General features: G+C 35.4%; 1 protein-coding gene across 11 annotated transcripts in view; it reads right to left on the bottom strand.

The window, feature by feature from the left end:
• Positions 1-317: 317 nt before the first annotated feature.
• Positions 318-25393, bottom strand: part of GOPC (golgi associated PDZ and coiled-coil motif containing) — a 40734-nt gene continuing 15658 nt past the window's right edge. The window contains exons 2-9 of one of the 11 annotated variants that reach the window (XR_014065820.1): positions 20287-20451; positions 18726-18749; positions 15348-15523; positions 14146-14311; positions 10480-10575; positions 9076-9240; positions 5820-6380; positions 318-3414 (exon numbers count right to left, since the gene is read on the bottom strand). Coding sequence is in view for 9 of the 11 variants with exons in the window: in XM_081530924.1 (XP_081387050.1) it covers positions 3284-3414; positions 6200-6380; positions 9076-9240; positions 10480-10575; positions 14146-14311; positions 15348-15523; positions 18726-18749; positions 20287-20451 (1104 nt within the window). In the remaining 2 variants the exon portion in view is untranslated. The remainder of the gene's footprint in view (positions 3415-5819; positions 6381-9075; positions 9241-10479; positions 10576-14145; positions 14312-15347; positions 15524-18725; positions 18750-20286; positions 20452-25393) is intronic. The other 10 variants (XM_081530924.1, XM_081530927.1, XR_014065821.1 and 7 more) reach the window with 10 other exon arrangements.

Below are 25393 nucleotides of genomic sequence, written 5' to 3'. Positions count from 1 at the left end.
AATGTGGGATCTTAGGTCCCCAAGCAGGGAGTGAACCCTTATACCTTGCATGGGAAGTGTGGAGTCTTAACAACTGGACAGTGAGGGAAATCCCTCTTTATCTAATTTTTATCAATGTTATCCTCAAAGACAACATTGGCTATCAATTTTCTTTTTCCTTTTGCTGCACTGTGCAGCATGAGGGACCCTATAACCCAGGCCAGGGATCTAACTGAGCCCCCTGCATTGGGAGCTTGGAAGTCTCAACCATGGACTTCACGACTCATTGATACAAATGACAGAAGCTACTGGAAATAAAGAAAAGCTTTAACATGAAAGACTTGTAAAATGTTTATTTTTAAATGAGATTAATACCATTTTAATATAGGAGAGAGGCCATCTTTATTTACAGGCTAATAAAAAAATACTAAAACTCAACGCAACTAGATATGATACATTTGTCAAAAATCCTGTAGATTTGAGGCCAACCCTACATGGAACTGGGTAGCTGGGATAGCGCATTACATAATAAGGACATCAGAAATATGCAACTTACACATGAATCAATATATTTCGTTTCTAAACATGAAAACAAAGTCTACGGGGGGGGGGCGGGAGGGGGGGGATAGAACCAGCACCAAAAAAACGCTGAGCTAACTTTTGACAACTGTTAAGTCAGCCAAAACCATTTGTTTATATTACCAAGGATCTCAAAATTTTCATCTCTTTTCAATCTAAAGTCTCAGAACCCAAACGCTGTTTGCCACCAAAGTCACAGACACTTAGAACTGTAGAAGTTAAATGTAAATATATACACACATACATACAACCCTCATACTCTTGAAATTTTTTTCTTAGCTATTCTGTTTGTGTGTGCATCTGTATACTTTTGTTTTTCCTTTTTAATTGTAATGGCTTTGCAACAGTTCTCTCCTTATCTGGTTTCGTCCTAGAAATAAGTTTCTTTCCTACAAATGTGAAAACATAAAAACTGCTTCTTATTTAGACCTTTCGAAAGAGTCTGTAATTCTCAGTTCATCTCCCAAAGACCATATATTCTAAAAGGAACTTTTAACCAAGTACTTTCTAAATACCACATGGGAATCTCATAGTAATCCCTGAGCAATAGTGCTCTCACATAGGCTGCAAACCAAGGTGAAGCAGGAATGAAATGGGAACTGACCTCTGTAATTTTAAACTAACTGGAACATTTTTCATTTTGCTTATCAGCCCAAGAAGGGAGTTTCTATCATAACCATCTCATACAATCCTTTACATTACACAGCGTCCTCATAGAAATGCCAACTCCTCTTAAAAAAACTCTTTATAGACATATTAGTTCTTGAAAATCAAAAGGCTTTGGTTAATATTTCCTAAGGATTCGGTCTTAGTAGATAAAAGATACTCTCTGAAAAACTGCCAATGCCATCCCATCCTAGACGGTGTTTTAAAAAGATAAGAATAACATAGTTTCAAGTCACAACAAAAAAGCTTTCAGATATGTGACAATGGAAAATTTTTTCGACTGAATGAATACACTGGTTAAAATCCAGTTTATAGATCTCATATCATGCATGGGGGCATGTGCTAGAGTAGGGGGAATGCATAAGGAGGAAACATTTTTCTTTTAAGAGTCCTAGCCTGTCAGGAGCAAACAATAACATGTGGCTTCCTTATTCAGTTGTACAATTAAATACTAGTTTTTGCTCAGAGGCAATATTATGCTAAAAGGTATTTTAATATCAGTAACCACATATACTACGAAGTGCATTTCCAAATTAACAAATTAACATGGTGATATACAGATGAACAAAACTACCAAAACAAACCATAAATGAGCAACAGTTGAAACATAAAATTTATAAATAGCAAAACCACCAAATAAAGTATATACATTTTATAGATTTACCTATGAACAAATATATAGTGCATCTAGGAAAGACAAGAGAATGTGTTTTGTATCACATAACATCTGAATATTAGAAATGAGATACTGATAATACTCTAAAAGCCTTCTCCCAATTTATATTCCCTTAAATGTATATTCTTTAAAACAATGATATTGGCAAAACTATCATCTCTGCAAATGCAATGTTTCTCACTTCTCCCTGCAGGGTACAGTGGCCTGCAGAACAGCATGTAAGAGAGCAGGCACTCCAAGCTTATTCCTGGGATAAGAGAAGGAGCAAATCTAGTTTGCATATGAAAAGCACTTTTAGTCAAACTTAACACTGAAAAGCCAACCAAAAAATTATCATATCAAAACGTGTTCACTTTATCCTGCCCACCATCAGTGCCTCAGATTTATAGATTATTGGCAAATCAGTTAGTTATCAATACTTTAAGAGAAAACTGCTGTTTGAATTAAATGTATCTCATTGACATAGTAATAAATTTGAGCTTTTACTGCCAGAAAAAAAATGTACCTTTAAGTGCTAGGACTATCACAATACAAACATTACGAACAACTCAAAATGTATAAAACTGTCTTTCGTGGATTCCAGAAAAAAAGCATTTGTGACTAAACATTAATAACGTAATGCTCCAATACTGGGCACACAGATCAACATAATTGAGTACAGATATTTCACAATCATCTACATTTCTTTTAAAAAACCTGAAAAGTACAATAACTGAAACTATTTCTAGTGCAGCATTGATTGATACAGGATTGCTTAAAGAAAACTATTCTGTACTGCATGAATAACATTGAAAAACAAACTCATTATAATAAATGATAATTAAGAACTGATTAGACATCAGGAAGCACATTAAATTAAAAAAAACACTAAAACTATTCTTTCAGTTAAAAAACAAATTTAAGTCAAGCCTACATTTCTGCAATTCACTGAGTCAAGTTCTGTCCTTTGAAACATCACACTTAACATTCTGGAACATACGATATGAATTCATTTATTCTCTTATATTTCAAGGTTATTCCTTAAAAAAAAAATTCCAGTTAGCACTGTCCTTCTACTAAATGGAAAAGGAATCAAATAAAATAGTAGTGCTTCATTTGGTACTTAAGAGCCTAATACTATCCTTTTGGGAAACACATGCTTTGGTACTTTATAATTTGAAGAAAATCAAAATTGCTTTTCATGCAATAGCTAATTATGGTATACCACAGAAAACAGGGAGTTTTATGCATTTAGAATTGTTCACATGAAGCCCTGAGGTACCCGCCTTTCATTTAGGCAATAAAGAGCTTCCTTAAACCTTGTATAGTCTTTGTCACCATCTTCCCTAGTGCCCCAAATTCAGAACAGTCTGATTAACAATCTTGTCTGAAGATACAGTCAATTTAATAAGACTTTTTATGATACAGACTGTGTAGATCATCTAATTTAGAAGCACTGTCTTCTAGAGGAGTTTCACTTGAAGCTCCTAGGTCTCCATTTTCGTGTCCATCAGTAACTGCCTTCTTATTAAATCCTGAAAGAGAAAATAAGCAGATACTTGCTAATTAAAAAAAATCATACTTCTATTGAGCAATAACAAAGGAAAGTCCACTGTAACTAATAATAGTAATATGAAGCAAATAATGGGGCCCTAGATTAATCAAGACAGCAATTTCTGACAAAGGAATGCTTCCTTATAGCAGATATCAAACACTGTACAGATGTTTTTAATATTATCTATTGGACCTATCTAATAATTATATAAAATTTCCTACCAATTATTCATGAAATTCAGAGTTGGTACACACAACTGCAAAATTCAATCAGTTCTACTTAACACAAATACTAAGGAACTGTATATTTTTCTTTCAAATTATTTAACTTCAGCTCACTGAGGCACATACTAGTTTACTCACTAAATCTAACCTGTTGGTAAGACAACATCCAGGTAAAATTTAAAACTAATTTTGGTTAATCTACAAAACAGATAATAGGCTTGCAAATAAATGAAAGTTGACTACGAAATCTGCTTAGTGGGCTATGAAACATGGATACATGCTAAAAAGATAACCAACCATTTCTTGTGATTTGTGATCAGTTAATAGTAATGTATCCTAAGAGTATACATGTTTGGTTATTTGGGTCACATTTTAAATGGTTTGCAATTTATATAGGTGACAGGGAAACCTTTTAAAAGAGCCTCAACTGCAAAAAGGAAGGGGTAAGCCTTTTAATCCTGACCAAAAAAAAAAGAAGAAAAGGTAAAAGACAACAAAATCAAAAGAAAAGCAGCTCAATAGTGCAAGGTTTTGACATACTGACACAATGGTTTTGTTCAAGATGCACAGGGAGACCAAACGCGACTGCTATCTTTGTACAGATACTGTACAACACACAGGCTTGCCAAAAGGACAACAGTTCATCTGTCTACTGTAACACTCTGCCACAAGTTCTCAAACTTTCTGATTTCAGGATGCCTTTACACTCTTAAGAACTGAGAACTGCAAAGAGCTTTTTTTCATGTGGGTTATTAATAGTAAGTGACATACTAACGTTTACCATATTAGTGATTAAAACTGAGAAATCTAAAAAAATATTACTTTGTTAAAAATGGTAATAAACTCCATAAATGTTAACATAAATATCTGTTTACTGAAAATAATTCTAATTTCCAAAAAACGTAGTCAGAGGAATGTCACAATTTTACAGTTTTGCAAGTATCTTTAATGTCTGGCTTTACAGACTGCTAGATTCTCATATCTGCTTTCACTCAATCAGTTAGAAGCATGTGAAGAAAGCTCACTTCACGTAGATGTATAACTATGAAGAGGGAAGAGTAACTTAGCCTCTTCAAATAACCGTCAATATTCTTCTTTGATATTATACCAAATTTTACAATATAGAATCTAAAACCATATCAATAATCTTTCACACTCTGATGCATTAAAATCATTTGTCTATCTTGCACTTTTGAATGGCTCTTTCACCCACACAGGATTCAGTAATATCACACACTGGTCATTTCAAAAGTATTAGATCCCTGAGTTATGCAACAATTGCAAAAGTGGACACATTTCATTTTACTATATCAAAAAAATCATACTCATGAATACCACCATCAATCTCACTAGAAAAGCTCATTAAGTGTCAGGAAGTTGTCAAGCTCATGGTGGTTGATATGTGTTTTACAAAATTCTGATTTCCACTTGAAAGCTCACATTTTATCACTGGCAATAAATACTGTCACTTGTTCTAGAAGTGATGGATTCACCTTGTTCATTTTAAAGAAAACGTCTGCCAAATAGTCTGAACAACCATAATTTGTCATTCTTTCAAGTAAAAATTGTCATCCATGAAAAGAATGGCTAATTCAGCTAGCAAATTAATCACTTAAGTACTTTTCCTCAAGACTAGCATCTTAGTTCAGCATATAACCTCAGTGCTATGCATACTTCCCATTTCATCACACAGAATAATTAAAAAGTTATATACTCAACATTTAATAAAATGAATAACTTTTACTATTTTATAGAGGATATTCTTAAGAAACTGGCATTTTCTTCTTTTTTATTCTGAGCAGATGACAAGGAAGAACACAGTGATCACTAGTACAGCAGTGCTACTTGCCTTGACTCATACTAAGGCACCAATAGTTTTACCACCATTGATTTTGTACCATCAGTGTAAGTATCAACACAAGACAAACAATGCCTTAGTATTTATTAATATGAAAAGTTTGGATCTCAGAACTCCCTGAAAGGTCTCAGGGTCCCCTACAGATCTATGGATTACAATTTAAGCACCACTGCTCCATATAAAAGTGCCAGAATTGTTCTTTAAAATACGTACAGATGATAGCAAAGGAACTAAACCCAAAATCCTCAAGACTACATATCCTGATTCCAATAACAATCACGAGATAACAGTCTAATTACTTACTCAAATTCAGCCTGTAAAATCACTGCATTATGAGAGAAGAATGTGCATTAAAACAGCAAGATGTTAAGATGTATCTATGTTGGCCTTTGTTTCTGTCTAGAAAACTTGAATTTTATTTATATTTCAAGGATTAGCTGTAGTTTAGTAACTGCTCATATATTTGTCCAAGGTGAATCTAGGAGAACTGACATGTAAATAAAATATTGACATAATTACTGGTGTATAATAAAGCTATAATTTAGCAAGGGAAAGCTATCCACTCTGTTAATGCTGGTTTCCCCATCATTAAAACAGTGTTACAAAGAACATCTAAGTCTTTTATATTTTTTAAGTTTACTGATAGTAAATACATTAATTATAACTTTGACGGTGATTTTTACCTTGTAACATTTTGATTTCCCCACTTGTGTCTTTACAACTAGCACCAGAATTACTACTTCCCTCTAACTCATCAAGGTACAAACGGTAACGATGTCCACTCTCATCTTCATACTCTACATTTTCATCATCAGAATCCACTTCAGGAGCCACGTAAACTACTTCAAATTCAATCTCTCCTCTCTAAAATGGGGAAAAGAAAATGCGAAAACCAAGTTATTGTAACTTTAAAAGATTTCCAAATTCTTTGAGGTGAGAAGCAACAGTTGGGGCTCAGATGTAGCTCCTTTCAAGACAACAAATAGTGAAATTTTAGACTCTCAAGAGATACACATAATTTCCTTTCAGTATTACAGATCTTTCTCCTGATCAAAATATATTCCCCCAAAGACCTAAAACAAAAAAGGATGACTATTCAATTTACAGAATTTTGGAACAAAGTGTTCAGTTTAAAAGTCATTTTGTCATTTTATACTTTACATAGTAGCAATTCAGAAAAATCTACCTAATAGTCAGATATTAAAGTTGCACCTAAGGGCACCACACAAACTTTTCTTTGACTAGTTCAAGAAACCTCTACACAATGATTTCTTGTTTCTTACTCAATAGGTCTTGAGAGTTGCCTTAACTATCACTGACTGCCAGACATTGTTGGTCAAGGTATTCTGTTGAGTAATAATAGCAATTACTGCGTTTATTGTTCAAAATTATATCCTTCAATTCTCAGAAGAACTCTATTGTAGTCCCCTGTACGTGAACGAGGAACCTGAGTGAGTCCTGGACAGGGCTGATAACTCTCAACAAGACGAACAAGTAAAATAGAAAAACAGAAATTGACTCCGAAGTCCTTGCACTTTCTCCTATACTAGACTAAATGTGTAATATTTATATTTTATTCTTTAATAACAACTTTATGTTCAAGTAAAAAGATATAGATTATTTTATGTTAAAAAAATTCCGAGCTATAATTGTCACTTAATACGAGACCATAATCACTACAGACAAGACCAGTGTTTGCAATTCTCTGAAAATTATGGCCTGCCTTTGCTCAAAAGAAAGCATGACTTTTTTTTTTTTTAATTGCTACCCACTAAGTCTCCTTGGTGCTCCACTTTCCCAGCAGTTTAAGGTTATCCTTCAGAACTTTAACATGTGTTCAGCATTTTCATAAAATTTTGTATCTCATGAACTGCAGCTCATGAACTGCCTGTTTATGTCCCCTTTACCTCAGCAGCCATTCATCCCACTCTTACGCTACAGGATGACAGCCAAGTTGGACTGAGAAAACACCAACTTAAGGAAACTAGTGCTGCATTCTTAAATCTCCCTCATCAGATAATGCTTTAAAAATAACACTTTGGGGAGTCGGTAAATGCAGTGCGTTAGTCGCTCAGTCATGTCCAACTCTATACAACCCCATGGACTGTACTGTCCATGGAATTCTCCAGCCAAGAATCCTGGAGTGGGTAGCCATTTCCTTCTCCAGGGGAATCTTTCCAACTCAAGGATCGAACCTGGGTCTCTCACATTGTAGTGGTCTTCAGTAAAGTTCTTTAGATGACAGAATCAGGTCTGTGGGTAGCTGTCATGAAGAAACAGATTTTAGGTTTAATATGAGGAAGCGCTTTCTAAAAATCAGCAGTCTAAAACAATGAAATGGACTGCATTATCACCAACAAGTCCTCCCTTTAATACTGAATACATTTATTTCCCAGGTGGCACGGTAGTAATGAATCCCCCTGCCAATGCATGAGATGCAAGAGACGTGGGTTCGATCCCTGGGTCGGGAAGATTCCCTGGCATAGGAACTGGCAACCCACTCCAGTATCCTTGCCTGGAAAATTCCATAGTCAGAGGAGTCTGGTGGGTCCATGGGGTCGCAAAGAGTCAGACACGACTGAAAACACAAAACACACACATTCATTTAGTGATACTATAGTTATTTATACATCAAGTAGAATTGAACTAAATGAGCTATAAATTCACTTTCAACTCTGAAATTCGAGTCTATTCTGGCATACTATACTGATGATCCAATGAACATCTCAATGTACTAACCAACACCTCTTTAATTCCCTCAAGCCTATTCTTGAAAGAAAAAACAAAACATTTTTTACATCTTAATTTTTCTGGATAAGAAATATGACTCCTGTGATCCAGAAGGATGGGATGGGGAGGGAGGTAGGTGGGGGGTCCAGGAAGGGGAACACATGTAAACCCATGGCTGATTCATGTCAATGTATGGCAAAAACTATTACAATATTGTAAAGTAATTAGCCCCCAACTAAAATAAATAAATTTATTAAAAAAAAAAAAAAAGAAAGAAATATGACTCCTGGATATGAATCTCAATTCTTTAATCTATTCGTTCTGCAACCTTGAGCAAACTAATTTCTAAGAACTTTATTTCACTCATTTTAAATAAGATGGTTGGTTAAAAGGTTTCTAACGATGCTTGACTTCTAACATTTACGACTGTAAAATCAATCCACTTCTAGCATTGTTTTTTCTATAATACTTCATATCTATATAGTGTTTTAGTCATTAATGATGTTTGCTTTCCAAGAACCAAGTCCTGTTCTGATCACTTTATATGTATTAACATACTTAATCCTTCCAGCTCTCAGATGAGGTCATTGCAGCACTAAGGACTTAAGTAACTTGCTCAAAGCTATACAGCTGTGAAGAAGAGCAAATGAAATCTTTTTCAGTAAATCTGGCTGAATGTCTTCTATAAAAGGGTCAGGTCAAAGGAAACTAGTATCTATAGATAAACACTTTACTACCTAAGAAACCTCCTAGAGAAGTATCATCTATTCAATAGATTCAAAAAGGAACAACTGAGAGATCCAATTTTAATTATATAAAGGGAACTTACCTGCTGGGAAAGAATGGTTACAGCTTCTTTATGCTTTGTGTCCCGTAGGTTAACTCCATTAACAGCCAGAATAGCATCTCCAACATGCAGCCCTCCACATCTATCAGCAGGTTGCCCTGGGTGGATCTCAGAAATGAGGATTGGAACTCCATGTTCCTTTCCACCCTAGTCAAAAAAAAAAGGCAGCAAACTAGTTTACCTTTGTATAGTCGCACACTATTCTGATAAAATATTTTCCTAAAAACATTTCAATAAGCACCTGTACTGTCTCTATAAATGCTGAGTGATATCCTATTTGCAACTTAGGTAATGGTAAATCAAACTATCATGAATATCAAAGAGTTACCTCTAAGTAAAATGATTAATAACATATATGTGCTTTTTAAAATGCATTACAGAATTAAAAAAAAAAAAGAACCCTGAAAAGCTGAAAGAACAATTGGCTTAACTCCCTTAAATATTAACATTTTATGTATTAGTAGTCCATAGTACTATCAGATTTTATCAAACCTAAGTCCCAATGAACCATAAGAAAAAACCCATTATTTTATGTTCCACAAAAATAACGGTAAGATGAATCTGAATTTCACAGATGTTAAAATGTGAAAAAATATGCAATGCAAAATTAATGAAATACAGCATTTGGTACCTTTCACTTTCTAGCCTGTAATCATAATTATGTGTGTGTCTTATTTCTCTTACTAAACTAATGCTCTTTGAGGGAAGTATACTCAAAAAGGTAGGTATACTCAATAAATATCTATTAGATAAACTTTTTATTATAAGAAACAGTAAACCATACCAGGAAGTAAATAAGCTTCTGCAGTGCCTGAGTATAAAAAGCCAGCTTATTCATTGACTTGGAACAAAGCACTGAACAAAATGGTCTAGTTATACGTATTTTAAAATAGATTGCTCTCAGGAAGATTGTCCAAGACAATTGTTTGTAAAGGAATCAACATTAAAAATGAGGAATACTTGGACCCAAGAGCCAGTGAAATCTGACAGCCAAGAAATGAGACAAAAGAAAGACAGCAAATACTCTAGAGAAAAGAACAATACAATCTGGGGTCATTTAACACAGAAGAAAACAGTCATATTCAGTCCCAAAGGCTCCTACAGGCCTCACAGGATGTGGTGCAGAACTATGATCTGAGTCATAATGAAAATGATAAACAATGATTACTGAAAAAATACTTTAAAGTAATATTTAACAGTTATTAGGAAGATTTACATACCAAAAAAAAAAAATGTTTACACAAAAGTGCTATTACCCATGGGGATAAGTTTAGTTATTTAGAAAATATATTCAGAATACTTTTATTTCCCAATGATGTTCAACAAAGGAGTGTGATTATACTAGAGAAGTGTAGAGAAAAGGAGACTGGAAGCACTACTTCTTACTGTAATTGAAATGCCAAGCCCTTCATGATCTTCCTTAAGGAGGAGAACTTTTCTAATTGGACCAACACCTTGGCTTTTCTTTAATGAGTCTTGATCCTTGTTGGAGAAAAAAAAAGAAGAAAAATTAGTAGTACTTAAACTATATACCATATAGAGTAACTTGCTTTTAGAAGTGTTTCTTGGTTTCCTGTAATGGATACACAGTATAATGTTAAGAAAGTAATTAACAGATAACACGGGAAAGCAAAAATAGTGGTTCTATTAATATAGTGAATGTACATGATTTTCTCACCCTCTTGTTAATTTTTTTAATACTTATATATGACATTACAAAAGAAACTACTGCCATAAACTGATAAACAATACCCTTAAGAAATAAAAGGAGGTAACTTTATCTAAGGTAACTAAGATCATGGCATCTGCTCCCATCACTTCATGGGAAATAGATAGGGAAACAGTGGAAATGATGTCAGACTTTATTTTTTGGGGGCTCCAAAATCACTGCTGATGGTGATTGCAGCCATGAAATTAAAAGACACTTACTCCTTGGAAGGAAGGTTATGACCAACCTAGATAGCATATTTAAAAGCAGAGACATTACTTTGCCAACAAAGGTCCGTCTAGTCAAGGCTATGGTTTTTCCAGTGGTCATGTATGGATGTGAGAGTTGGACGGTGAAGAAAGCTGAGCGCCGCAGAATTGATGCTTTTGAACTGTGGTGTTGGAGAAGACTCTTGAGAGTCCCTTGGACTGCAAGGAGCTCCAACCAGTCCATCTTAAAGGAGATCAGTCCTGAGTGTTCATTAGAAGGACTGATGTTGTAGCTGAAACTCCAATACTTTGGACACCTCATGTGAAGAGTTGACTCATTGGAAAAGACCCTAATGGTGGGAAGGATTGGGGGCAGGAGAAGAAGGGGACGACAGAGGATGAGATGGTTGGATGGCATCACTGACTCGATGGACATGGGTTTGGGTAAACTCCGGGAGTTGCTGATGGACAGGGAGGCCTGGCGTGCTGTGATTCATGGGGTCGCAACGAGTCAGACACGACTGAGCAACTGAACTGAACTGAACTTTATCTTCACTGGAAAATAGCTTTAAGATCTATAACCATTTCAACTGATTTATAGAACTGAAAAACAAAATGTCAATTGGTCATTAACTACTTTTTCATTTCTTTGAGCTGTGGAGTCTACCTCTTAATAAATGACCTTGCTCCATTAATAATTCTTTCTCTGGTACCTTTACTTTTTCCCTCTCTCTACAAGCTCCTTCCCTAAAATGAAAAAATGTCAAGCCTCACCAAACTATTAAACATAGACCACGTACAAACATAAAACATATAAAAACCTTTAACCATCCACGATCTTGGTTACCTTCTCTCCACCCTCCATCTTTCCTGAACCTTTACACAAAGTTAATCTTCACTGTAGTTACTTCCTTGCCTTCCATATTCAGTACTCCAACCTGTAATTAGGATTCTGCTCCACTTGCTCCACTGAAGCTGTCCTCTCTGCAGTCACTGGTAACCAATGTGGCTGCTTCCAATGAATACTTTTAGTCACTGCCCTTTTGAACCCTGCAGAAGTTGATACTGTTCTCAATTCCCTCCTTGAAACCTCTTTTCTTTGGTGTCCATTACACTACTTTCCTAGAAGGCCCATATCTGACAGCTCTATCTCAGGCTTCTGTCTTTGGTCATTCATTTCCTTCCCTCACTCCTTAATGGTTTCCTTCCATCTTTTTACTTTCTATATACTTTTCCTGGGTGACTAAATCAATCCCATGGTTTTTTTTTTTTAATCCCATGGTTTCAAAGGACGATTTACTCTTCAACTCAAGAATTCTCTCTAGAATTCTGCTGCTGCTGCTGCTGCTAAGTCGCTCCAGTCGTGTCCGACTCTGTGCAACCCCATAGATGGCAGCCCACCAGGCTCCGCCATCCCCGGGATTCTCCAGGCAAGAATACTGGAGTGGGTTGCCATTTCCTTCTCCAGTGCATGAAAGGGAAAAGTGAAAGTGAAGTCGCTCAGTCGTGTCCGACTCCTAGTGACCCCATGGACTGTAGCCTACCAGGCTCCTCCGTCCATGGGATTTTCCAGCCAAGAGTACTGGAGTGGGGTGCCATTGCCTTCTCTACTAGAATTCTAGAGTCATATATATAATTGGATATAACCTGGTTGTCCCACTGGCACCTCAAACACTACATGTCTAAAACTGATATCATCTTTCTACCAAAACCTTTCTTTCCCTCTGGTTTATCAATGCATGCCATCATCTCACTCGAATGCCCAAACCAAAACCCAGACTTTCCTTCTTACTTACCTATTTAACCAAAAGCAGTTAGTCACTAACTCCTTTTGATTCTAATTCTCTCAAATCTGTTCTTCCTCTGATCCCTTTCTCCTTATTATCTTTCTCAATGTATTTCTCTGATTTCAATTAGGCTCTCTTCCAATATATCCTCCTCACTACCCAAAGCAACTGTCAAACAAATGCTAAATCTTATTAAGTCCACTATTTTATTTGAAAATCCCCTGACCATCAGGTTAAGATTCAAATGTCTTTATTTAGCATAAGATAACATTTATCATCTGGCCACTGCCTAGAAGTTAATGGGAACCAAGAGAATCCCAAAGAAGACAGTGGCATGAGTGCTTACTGCAATCACCACTCCTCTCCCATGAACACCACACACGTATCAATTCTTCTTACAATAATCTTTTCAAAGGCAACAAATAATTCTACTATTCGAGGCCAGGCTTTACCTGATACTAAAATATGTGATCCACTGGACAGGAGTTAGATCTGATTTTATCATATTAAAGCTTGTTCATTGGAAGGACTGATGTTGAAGCTGAAACTCCAATACTTTGGCCACCTCATGTGAAGAGTTGACTCATTGGAAAAGACCCTAATGCTGGGAAGGATTGGGGGCAGGAGGAGAAGGGGACAACAGAAGATGAGATGGTTGGATGGCATCACCAACTCGATGGACGTGGGTTTGGGTAAACTCCGGGAGTTGGTGATGGACAGGGAGGCCTGGCATGCTGCGATTCACGGGGTCGCAAAGAGTTGGACACGACTGAGCAACTGAACTGAACTGAACTGTACTGTTAGGCTGCTGTTGCAGTGAAATTTAATAAAATTTTATGTAGGTAGAAAGAAAAGCTCCTGTACAGTGGTGGCTACAGAAGCAGACAACTGGACACAGATCTCAAATTCCATCTTAATACAAAACCAAACAGGTATAAATGTTAGCTTGGAAACAATATATAAAGCTAGTTACCAAGAGTCCCCTTATAAAGAACTACCCCCAAATATTTGCCCAATTTATCCACTGGATCACACACACTCTGCTAAGCTTAGAACTTCTGTAAACATGCCTAATTGAGATCCAGGAAAATTCTGAAATATGACCTGAAGCAACATGCATCTGCTATCAGTAGTTTAGTCTCTTCAGAAATACCATTTTTGGGGTATTAGTGTAGGAGCTATATGGGCTCCTGAAACATTAAATATGTATCTATTTTAAAATAAGTTTAATCCCACTTTCACTTTTAAATAAAGGTTTTAAATTCTACTAGAATTCTTAAAAATGCAAAGGACTTGTGATTAAAGAAAGGACAAGACTGAGTGAGAAACAGTAGCAAAGCAAACATACATGGCCTGGTGGTGCATGCATTGGTCGCTTCAGGTCATTGCGTCCTCTACAGGCTCTGATAACAGTTTTGTGACGATGCAAATGTATTTCAGCTTCCAGCTGGTTCCAAAGCTTATCATGAGCAGGTCCCTTCATATCTCGTCCAAGTAGCTGTATTTGTTGGACTCTTCATTTGGGAAAAGAATTAATTCAGTTAGTTTTTCATTTTATATATATACATATATATATATATATATATATATATATATACACACACACACATATATAAATCTATATAAAGAATTCAGAAGATTTACTGAACACAAGTAGCTTTCACATAAATTTAATTTAGTAATGAAACTAATACTCAGAAATTTCCTGATGTCTCTCAGATTTATAAAGACATAAAAATTCCAAAAAAGACAGGTGTCTTCAAGGGAAAACTAGTTTTAAAAAAAGAATGACTATGACCTTCTTTAGTCACATACCTAATTCATATACATCTTAGAAACAATTTATGAGACTAATGTCAACATGTTTAATGTCTTACATGCAATCATACTAGTCTTCAGATGAGGCTAACTGTACAAAATATTTTTTCTAATGACAGTTTTTTTTTTTACAAAATGATTACTTTTTTAAATGTGGTAAAATTATTAGAAATGTGCACTTTGAGATAATGTAACTTATTTTTATTTGCTCCACATCAGTTCTTAATACATTAAACCAACAAGCAGAAAATTATTTATTAATAGTGAATCACCTGAGTTTGTGAATAATTTACCATAAAAGTTAATGAAAGCAGAACTCTATACTATGACAAAATCACTGTCATTCCAATATGTTTTTGAGGGACAAGAAAGACTGGGTTTCAATGATCACAGAAAGAATTCCTACGAAAGTCCTGCTGTACATGGAAACATCATCTGTTACGGTATGAAGACAGGAAATGGTGAAAAGTATAGCTCTAAGAGTTGCTAGCATTTCACAGTAATTTACTAGCAGTGTGTATATCAACCAGAAACACTTATTTAGTATGGCTAATTAAATCTGCAATATGTAATGCTATGAAGTTAACAACAGTAAGCTACAATCAACCATAAAAGCACTCTTATATAAAGATTAATATATTGTTTACCAAAAGAGATAAGAGTCCACCTCTTTAACTATGCACTTGGTCACCTAAGAGCACAAGGGTACAATGGTACCCATTTTCCACACACCTTCCTGCCAGTTCCTTATCCAAGTACTTGGCAGCCAGTCTTGCCCCATAAACTTCAGCCTGGAGAACAGCTATATGTCTGCGAAGGGCTTCATTCTCTTTTCTCAATAACTTCACTTCAGCTTCAAGTTGAGCTTCTTTCATTTTCTCTTTTTTGTTTGCTTCAAGCTCTCTCTCCTGTTGCAATTTTAAAAAAATGCAATGAAAATACTTTCAAGACTCTTTAGCAATAGACCATGCTCCTTAAAAGACACAAAAGCACACAATCTAGGATACCAACGATGAAAGCATATGATAAAAATTACCACTTTATTTCTATAAAATGGAGCACAATGATTTGGATCCAGTTTTTTCAAAACTAGTACCAGAGGTGTTAGAACCACTTCTAAGTAAGATAACATAGCTTGAGGCACCCTGATCCTGAGGATACTAAGATTAGTAGCCTTCTCTAAGCACAGGTTATCACATACTAATAGTAATGGCTTCAATGGATAATTGAATCTACTCTCTACTTTCTAAAATGACTCTAAAACTAGACTAAAATAATCACTCTAGTGACTGTGCCCAAACATTTCATTAACTTTAATGCAGCAATTCTATAAACTATAAATTCGGTTACAAAGAAACATTTTATAGCCAATTTATCTTAGAGGATTGTAAGAAACTTACAATGCTTAAATTAGAACAGATACTCCAATTTTTTAAAAACATTTTATGGTAATGGAGAACTGCTGGTAATAACTGCATTAAAAATATTTACATATTAAAAAATGTCTATATAGAGAACAGACTTGTGGTTGCCAAGAGGGAGGGGGAGAAGGAGAGGGACGGATGGGGAGTATGGCGTTAGTAGATGCAAGCTATTACATTTAGAATGGATAAACAAGGTCCTACTGTACAGCACAGGGATCTTTATCTAATCTCTTGGGATAAACCACAATGGAAAAAAACATAAAAGAGTAAATATATACATGTGTATAACTGAGTCATTTTGTGGTATAGCAGAAATTAGCACAACACTGTAAATCAACTATACTTCAATAAAAAATATAGCTTATGGAAAAACTAACTATAGATAAGTATATCCATGATGCAGATTATCACTGAACTTTGGGATCTGGAATGGATCATCTATTTGTCCAAATGTTAAAGTGACTGAAGAACTGTTTTCTGAGAAAAAGTACTGGCCTCACTTGCCTACTATGAAGTTGGATAGATATCCATTTTTATCTCTCAAGAAAGGATGCTATCCTTTGCTTCACTTGGTAGATAACTCATATATATATGAATTTATAGGTGTCAGCCAGAGAATATAACCTTAAGATTTTTGCCATCAAGTTTTTATCACCAACTCACATGTGAGAGAAATAATTTTCAATATACTTTTGAAGTATAAAGTACAGTGTACCTACTCCTATGCATCAAGGGTTACAAATGTAAATACCTTTGGGATCCAAGCACAGAATAGGCAGGTAGGTACAAAGGAAAGCGGAGGGCAAAACAGAAGGTAAAAATCCTGCCTAAAGACAGTCAAATTCAAATCTGAACTCACAAACACACACACACACAGTATGACTAAATAAACCCTTCTGAGAACTGGATAAGGGCCCTGAAAGATCTTTTAAATGTTATTTTTGGATCAAGAGAACCATCCCAAATTTGAGTGGAAGTGTTTACTGACTTAGAGCACTACTTTCACAGATTCATTAATTTACAGAATCTATAAATCCTGTGAAAATATAGTTATATTTACTGATGACATGCAGAAGACACTGTTTACTACACCATGTCCCCTTTAAGAGATTTAAATAAAGCTCCACCTCAGCACCAGGAAGAATGCTTCTCTTGAGTGAATGGCACAGGATATTGTCTCTAATGTTCAAGTAGTGAATACTGTAATTATTTCCCTTTTACTATAAATAATAAACTGAGAAACAAATGTAAGCAAACTTTTAACAATTAATGGAATATATTTTGATACTAATTTCGATGTCTGCTTTGATCTACTGTTTTAACAACAGCATATCAATATACAATATATCTAAACATCAATATATGATATATTCAAATACAAGGCAGTGAGTACCACCATCTTAAAAACAATAAAAAAAATATAGCCTAAAATGAATGACAATTACCAAATGTTGAATATACTTATTACTTCCTTGATTAAACTTTTGTCATTATGTATGTGATAAGAAGGAAGATTAGCAGGCTTTTTCAACTTCTGTAAAAAGACAAATATAACAACTAGAACACAATTGTCTAGATTTTTTTTTTATTTGAAGAACTAATAATCTAGAATCCTTCATTTACAACAACTTTGGAACTCTTAAAATCCCAATTTATTTCAGAATCTCTTTTCTAAAAGGGCAGGTTATCAGTTCCAAAAGAAACCATGGTTCAACAACATGAACAAAGTCTTTTTTAATGACATTTATGGAGTTTAATGCTTTTGTTTCAGAAAAAAAAGAGTTCCTAGAAGAACAAGAATTGTTTATGGGCTAAGTAAATTTTATGTTGAGGATTATCTACTTACAATCACTTTAATGAGCTATTTATACAATATTTATGAAATATGAGAAACATATTAAGTCACTACTCTGCTTTAAAGATTTAAACTCCTAGTGAATCAGACAAACTCTCTAGCCTGAAATGAACAGATGCAAGCACAAACAGGACTAAGAACACTGAAGTTGATCACTTTTAGATTTAAAGGAAAGAATCTTGTTTCAGTTAACCTGTTCATCATTAGGTAACAACAAAGAAGTTAATTTTGTATTCTGATATCCACATGCTATATTTCCAAAAGAAGAAAAGTCATATGACAACTTAGAACCTGATTAGGCTTAGGTAGTGGGAAAAATATTAAGAATTTATCTATACTGTTATTTTCTAAGGTAAATTTAATAAAGGGTTTCAAAATTCAATTGTTTCAAAGGCCACACAATTATTTTTAAGACTGTTGAAAAGTTATAACACATGCAGTGGATGAATAAGAAACCAACATGCACATTCTTTCTCTGAGAATAAATTCAAATAGAAAAGGAGGAAAGAGCTAGGCCTGCATAAGGAAAACCAATTGTTCTTTTGAAGCAGCGGTACGCGCAAATTACAAAGCTCAGGAGTTGTCAAAAATTGATGGGTTCTACAAATAATGGCAATAAATCACAAACAAAAGAAAAATCTTTTAACAACATGAGGTGAGAAAAGAGCAATGGGATACTGACTGAATTTTTCAGGTATTGGCACATTAAAAAATTACCATCATTAACATCACTTTCAGATACGTACAAGGTGACAACATGTACTATGCAAAAAAAGCACTAAGAACACTTCAGCATAACATATTGAAGCAAAACAGAAATGGTATACTTACCAGCTCCTCCACAGAGGGGACAGACTTAAGATATAAGAAAAAAGTTTTATAATTAGAAAAACATCAAACAAATAAACTTATTTAGTGGTACAATCATTACAAGGAAAATTCCTATATGCTGAGTATCACTTGGGTCAAGTTCATTAAAATAAATATATTTGCAAATCCATAAACAATGGTAACAGTACAGGATTAGATTAATTTTTTTTGGTTTTATCCAAACTAGTTAACACACGTGGTTCAATGTCTTTCCACTAAAGCACCATGTTTCAAAACAAATGTTAATATTTCAGATGAATTCTATTCTAGTGAAAATGTACATTGTTTCTCAACGTTAATATCAAATATTCCAAAGAAGCAGTTATGAATCTGACTCATCTCAGTTAAATAAAACACTAATAATTTATATTTAGAGAATTTCAAAACTTAAAAGTATTTTAAGAGAATGTAAATATTCATTTAAATAAATTCTAACATACCAGTATTAGAAACTAATCAACCAATTAAACAGAAATAACTGAAAATGAATAAAACTTTACACTGCATTGCTGTCATCATCAATATCATCTTATCTCATACCTCTCCCAAGCTGTATGTCTTATTTATTGCTGTGTTCCCTATAGTACACTTAATACATATGAGGTTGAATCAAAATGAGACTTTAAAAAAATTCTCTTTAAACAACCTACGTTGATTAAGAGGGCAACAGTTAATTATGCAACACTTATAAAAACGAACATTATGTAAACATGAGAAAGCTCTCATTGGCAGGGAAAAACTTATATTAAGAGCAAAAGAAAAAACGTGCCACTGGCTGACACCCAACCCCATTTTCCTCCATTTTCTTCCTTATTAAAAGAACTCAGATTTTACTGGAGGTGGTCATGTGACCAACTAAGGGTGTGACATGCAGCTAAACGATTGGCAAAAAGCTGAGGAGGATTTCATGAAAAGGTCATTAAAGAAAATGAACGCAGCTAGGAAGCATCAAAAGTTTTGCCCTTAGATCTTGGAATGCAAGATCCTGGAATGCAGGTAGGAAGAAATCCTGAAGGCAGAAACCATGAGCTGACGATGACAGAGCAGAACAACAAAAGGAAGCTGGATCTCTGGTATCTGTGGAGCTGTCCTACCAGCTCTGGACTGCCTGTCTCAAGGCTTCTTCAACTGAGAGAAAAGACTGATAATGTGTACTATTTAAGAACAATTCTCATGTTATTTGGGATCTGTTTTATATGTAGCTAAACTAAAGCTTAACTGATACAGTAGACTGGCAAAAAAAAACTGCTTACATGTTACAATCAGAAATATCTTTTAAATATATTTATATAGATCGTTTAAAATAGGAATAAGATTCTAAGTACTAGTTGGTTATTGATGTTGTCACTGGTCGTCTCCAGGTAATGAGATCAAGGATGATTAGGATAATCTTCACATTTCCTGTGTTTTCCAAATTTCCCAGGAGCACACACTAATTTTTATAATTAAAAAGCCTCATTGAGGCTGTCCTTTTCACCCTCTAAAATACATATAAGTATGTGTTATCCTCTAAACTACTTACCAATTTTGCCTTAATGGTGCCAGAGTCAACACTTTGGCCAGTTTTAGCATGAAGCTGAAGCTGAATAGAGTGCAACTGTAAAAGTTGATCGTGTACTTCTTTCTCCAATACAACTTTCTCTGCTTGGGTCTCTGTCAGTTCAGATTTCAGATCCACCAACTGTGCCTAAAAAACCAGCAACAATAGCAGAAATTAACACAGCATTGTAAATCAACTATATCTGAATTTAAAAAATTAAAAAAATAAAACAGCAACAATAAAAAACATTAAGTATATTTAGTTTTCTTTATTTTTGATTATATTATTCAAGAATGACAGAGAGAGACTATTTGCAATGAATAGATGAACACTAGAAGACCACTATTTGACCAAGCTATAGGATATCCACCTAAACTGATATAAAATCAACAGTACAAGTAAGATTATTTGAGTGGAAAGAGAACTTTACCATAAACAGTATCTCTTAGTAACACAAAATGCTAGTTCCATTTTACTTTGCTTACTTTAAGAAGGCTTTTCACTGTTTCAGTTTTATCTGCAAAGCTTATGAAAATAACAGGTATGGGATGATTCATCATCCTATTGAGATAATATGTGCTATAGTGGTTTACTAACATTAATAGTATGTTACAGGAGATGCTGAAGCTCCAATACGTTGACACCTGATGCTAACAATCAACTCACTAGAAAAGACCCTGATGCTGGGAAAGATTGAAGGCAAAAGGAGAAAAGGGCGGAAGAGGATGAGATGGTAAGATAGCATCACTGACTCAATGGACAGAGATTGAGGAAACTCTATGAGATAGTGAAGGACAGGGAAGCCCGGCATACTGCAGTCAATGGGGTCACAAAGAGTTGGACACAACTTAAGTGACTGAACAACAACAGGAGAGGCCAATCAGTGGTGCCATCTTCACCTCAGTGAATATTAGTTCAAATCAGCCTAATCACCACCTAGCAGTTATTTTAGGTGCGTGCTTCCGTACAAACTACTGAGGCTACAGTGGGTCCAAAGACCAGAGTTAACTGTAAGCTATAGTTAACTGTTACAGCGTAGCAGAACAACCCATCAGAACCACTTAGCTATTCAATCTGAAGTTTTTCATTTTTCACAACTGACACATTGTTTTACAATAGCACACAGGATATACTCCTTGTGTGTGTTCGATCTTTCCAGCTCACAAGTAGATTAAAGACCAAGGCAAGGCCTTAGTTTTCTATTTAACATAAACTTTACCACTAAGCATCTCAAAAGCCAAGTAACATGCTGGCCCAATGAGGTAAAACTGTGGAGAATACTTTCTAAATTGTAGGTGATACTTATTTATGCCCTTGAGAAGCTTTCTTATCAACTGAGGTAATAAATGTGCATTTGAACCAAAAAAAAAATGTGGCAAGTTACAGATATATTTAGAATTGGTCAGGTCCTCAGGAATTCAAATAAAAGAAGGTTTAAAGAAGGTTAGTGAGGAAAATAGAGCTTAGAAGGGCTTTGAAGTTAGAGGGCAAGAACAAAATAAAAGCAGTAAAGCAGACAAGAGATGAGAAGACCAGCAAGGACAGACCAAGACTAGAAGCAACACAGGTAAATTCCCTGAGTATAGCGATCAGAGGATAGGAGTCTACTTCAGTCTCCCAACTGCACCAACTAGTGCCTAGTATATAAAAGATGCTCAGTAAGTATCTTGAAGTTGAAACAAATTCTAATACTAGCCTTGTGATTTCAGATAAATCATTCTGTCTCAAGTTTCCTTGGTTTTACAATAGTATAGTATCCACTAGGTATAAAATAAATGAGATACAAGGATGTAATACACAACAACAAGGAATATACGCAATATTCTAACTTTAAATGGAGTATAATCTATAAAAATGTCAAATTTCTATGCTGTAATCTGAAACTGATATAAATCAACTATACTTCAATACAATTTTTAAGTAAATAAAATAGGAATAATATCTATGCTTTGACTATTTTCATATTATTAAGTATATATATGAAAGCACTTACTAGAATATGAAGATGTTATCTGCAAGATTAAGACTACTGAGTGGACTGTACACGAAAGACTGGACAAGACTGGAGAGGAAAGTGAGGCTAGATACAACAAATGGCTTTGTCTGATAAACCAAAACTGAGATTGAATCTGACAGGAAATCACTACATGTTCCCAATGACATTTTGTTTTTGTTTTTAATAGCAGCTTTATTGAGATATAATTCACATAAAATTCACTTTTTTGAAAGTGTACAGTTCAGTGACTTTTAGTATAATCACAGAATTATGCAACCATCAACACCATACAACCATGGAACATTTTCTCTCAATGACATTTCAGCCACATGATATTTGCAGGTGAGGAGGTGAAGACAGGGACACTGGCAACATGCTACACAGCTTTCCATGGACTACGGTTCCAGTGAGTCTATACCTAGGAAGGAAACCTCTGGGTTACAGAGTATGACTGCGTTAAACCTCAGCGGAAAAGGCTGAACAGTTTTCCAAATGACTGCAGCACTGACATGCCTACCACGTACGATAACTCTGGTAGCTTCACAACCTTGCCTTCATTCGGCATTGTCAGTCTTCTTCATTTCAGCCATTCTGGGAGGAATGTAGTGGCATTTCATTATGGTTTTAATGAAAACTTCTTGATTACTGCCACAGAAGCTGAACCACTTTACATTCCTACCAGCAATAAATGAGGGTTTGTTGACAGAAGTTTTAAATATTTGTTTTGTCTCATGGTTCTTCAGGGCTTCCCTTGCGACAGTTGGTAAAGAATCCACCTGCAGTGCAGGCGACCTGGGTTTGATCCCTGGGTTGGGAAGATCCCCTGGAGAAGGAAACAGCTACCCACTCCAGTACGCTGGCCTGGAGAATTCCAGGGACTGTATAGTCCATGGGGTCACAAAGAGTTGGACAAGACTGAGCGACTTTCACAAGCTTCTTCAGGGTCTCTAATTATACTAATATGAATTACTCTTTCCCTATCTTTTATATCTGCAATTTCCTCTTAGATTCTGTTTTCCTCTTGCTATACTTACTGTATTGCCTATTTTTTATGTTCCTTCCAAATTAGGCTCCATTCTAAAATAATTTTCCCCAAAGTTCTGCAAGTATTCTTTTTATTACTTTATTTCTGAGTTTTCCTATCTCTGAATCATTGTGGTTTATTCATAGATGAAGTAACATTATTAATTTCCTTTAGTTTATATTTTACAGTTTCCAATTGGTTTGGAGCCTTATTTTTCTAACATGCTTTCATTGTCTCTTGTCATATTATTCTATTCATGTCTACCTTTTTTGCATATAATACATTTATATGGGGTTTACAGAAAATCCTTTTCTGTTACTCATGTTGAAATGAAATGGGTTTTCATGTAACACCTGTCAGGGAGGAAGAGACTTGCATGTGGGGGTTTAAGGTGAGCATGGGTAGCTTTCCTAGCTTCAGGTTAGTAGGCTACCTCCCCTGGTCTTAAAGTGAACTGTTTAAAACCATGGCCTCTGTGGCCAGAACCACTGTTTTGAAATCAGACTCCTATATATGTGTTCCATCCATATCTTGAATATAAACTCTCCTCCTTTCAGACTTCATGTTTCTGCCCTGCACAAACAGGATTCTATTTTTTACCAATGTTTCTTTACAATTGGACTTTCTTACTCAAAAGCGGTTTTTGTTAGAAATTTCTGAGATTCTTCAAGCGCACCTGAGCACTTTCTAATCTTCTTCCTGCAGCTTCCTTGTGTGTCCCCGTGGTTGTTTTCCATTCCTCTGCAACCCGGAGGCAGTTTTGCTGGTTGTTCCCAGGCCCTGTGCTCAAGTTTCCCATCCAAAGGGATGTCTTCTCCTTCTGGGCTCTGTTAGTGACTTCTGTGTCTGGGTCCCCTTGCTCTTCATTCCTTCTGCCACACAGGTCCTCAGTCACATGATTTGTGTGGGTCCTGCTGCCCCAACCCACCCATGTTCTGAGGCTTATGAGGACACCTTCTCTTCATCTAGTTTTGCTTAAGAGGCTATGGCTGGATTTCTTTTTTCATAATTCTAGTTCTTCTGTTTTTACAAAAGATGCTTTAAAATTTAAAACTTAATCCATTGTGATCTTTCTCAGACCAGAAATCTTTATCTCACATTTTCACTGCAATAGAAAAGCTGTGATAGGCTAGATCAGTACTGCCTAAGATAAATTTAATATGAACCACATGTGTAATTTAAATTTTTCCAGTAGCCACATTTGAAAAAGTAAAATTAAACAAGTGAAATTAATTTTTATAATATAAACCTAAAGGTTTAATCAGATTTACAGTCAGCTCTCTGTATCTACGCATTCTGCATCTACAGATTCATCAACTGTGGATCAAAAATATTTGTGGGGTGTAGGGGGGGGCTTCAGAAAGTTCCAAAAAGTAAAACTTAATTTGCTTCATGCTGGCAACTATTTACATAGCATTCACATTGCATTAGGTATTATAGGTTAACTTAGAAATGATTTAAAATACATGGGAAGATGTGCACTGCTTATATGCAAATACTGCAACATTTTATATAGGAGACTTTAGCATCCATGGATTCTGGCATCTGCAGGGGAGGGGCTAGGGAGACCTGGAACCATCCCCTACAAATACTAAGGAATAACGGTACTTAAATGTTTGTGGCAAGTACACTATGTGTTTCAACAGGTATATATTGTCTGGTTTTCCCATTATGATTTAGGTTTCAAACCAAAAATCTCATTATTTATTAATAGATGAGCAAAATTTCTGGCATTAAGAAAGATACAAAGAGGCATAAGTGGTATTCATGATTTAGCAGGATATCTTGGGATACTGTGCATGCATGCTAAGTCACTTCAGTCGTGTCCAACTCTTTGTGACCCCATGGACTGCAGCCCGCCAGGTTCCTCTCTCCATGGGAATGCTCCAGGCAAGAATACTGGAGTGGGCTGCCATGCCCTCCTCCAGGGGATCTTACCAACCCAGGGAAAGAACCTGGGTCTCCTGTGTCTCTTGCATTGGCTGGCAGATTGTTTTCTTGCTGAGCCACCAGGGAAGCCCCAGGTTAGCAGATTAATATTCAAAAGACCTCCATACTACTCTGCTGTT

This window comes from Giraffa tippelskirchi, chromosome 9, assembly GCF_054371585.1.
Source record: "Giraffa tippelskirchi isolate mGirTip1 chromosome 9, T2T-mGirTip1v1.2.pri, whole genome shotgun sequence".
Taxonomy (NCBI): domain Eukaryota; kingdom Metazoa; phylum Chordata; class Mammalia; order Artiodactyla; family Giraffidae; genus Giraffa; species Giraffa tippelskirchi.
This window is presented reverse-complemented; position numbering and strand designations above follow the sequence as displayed.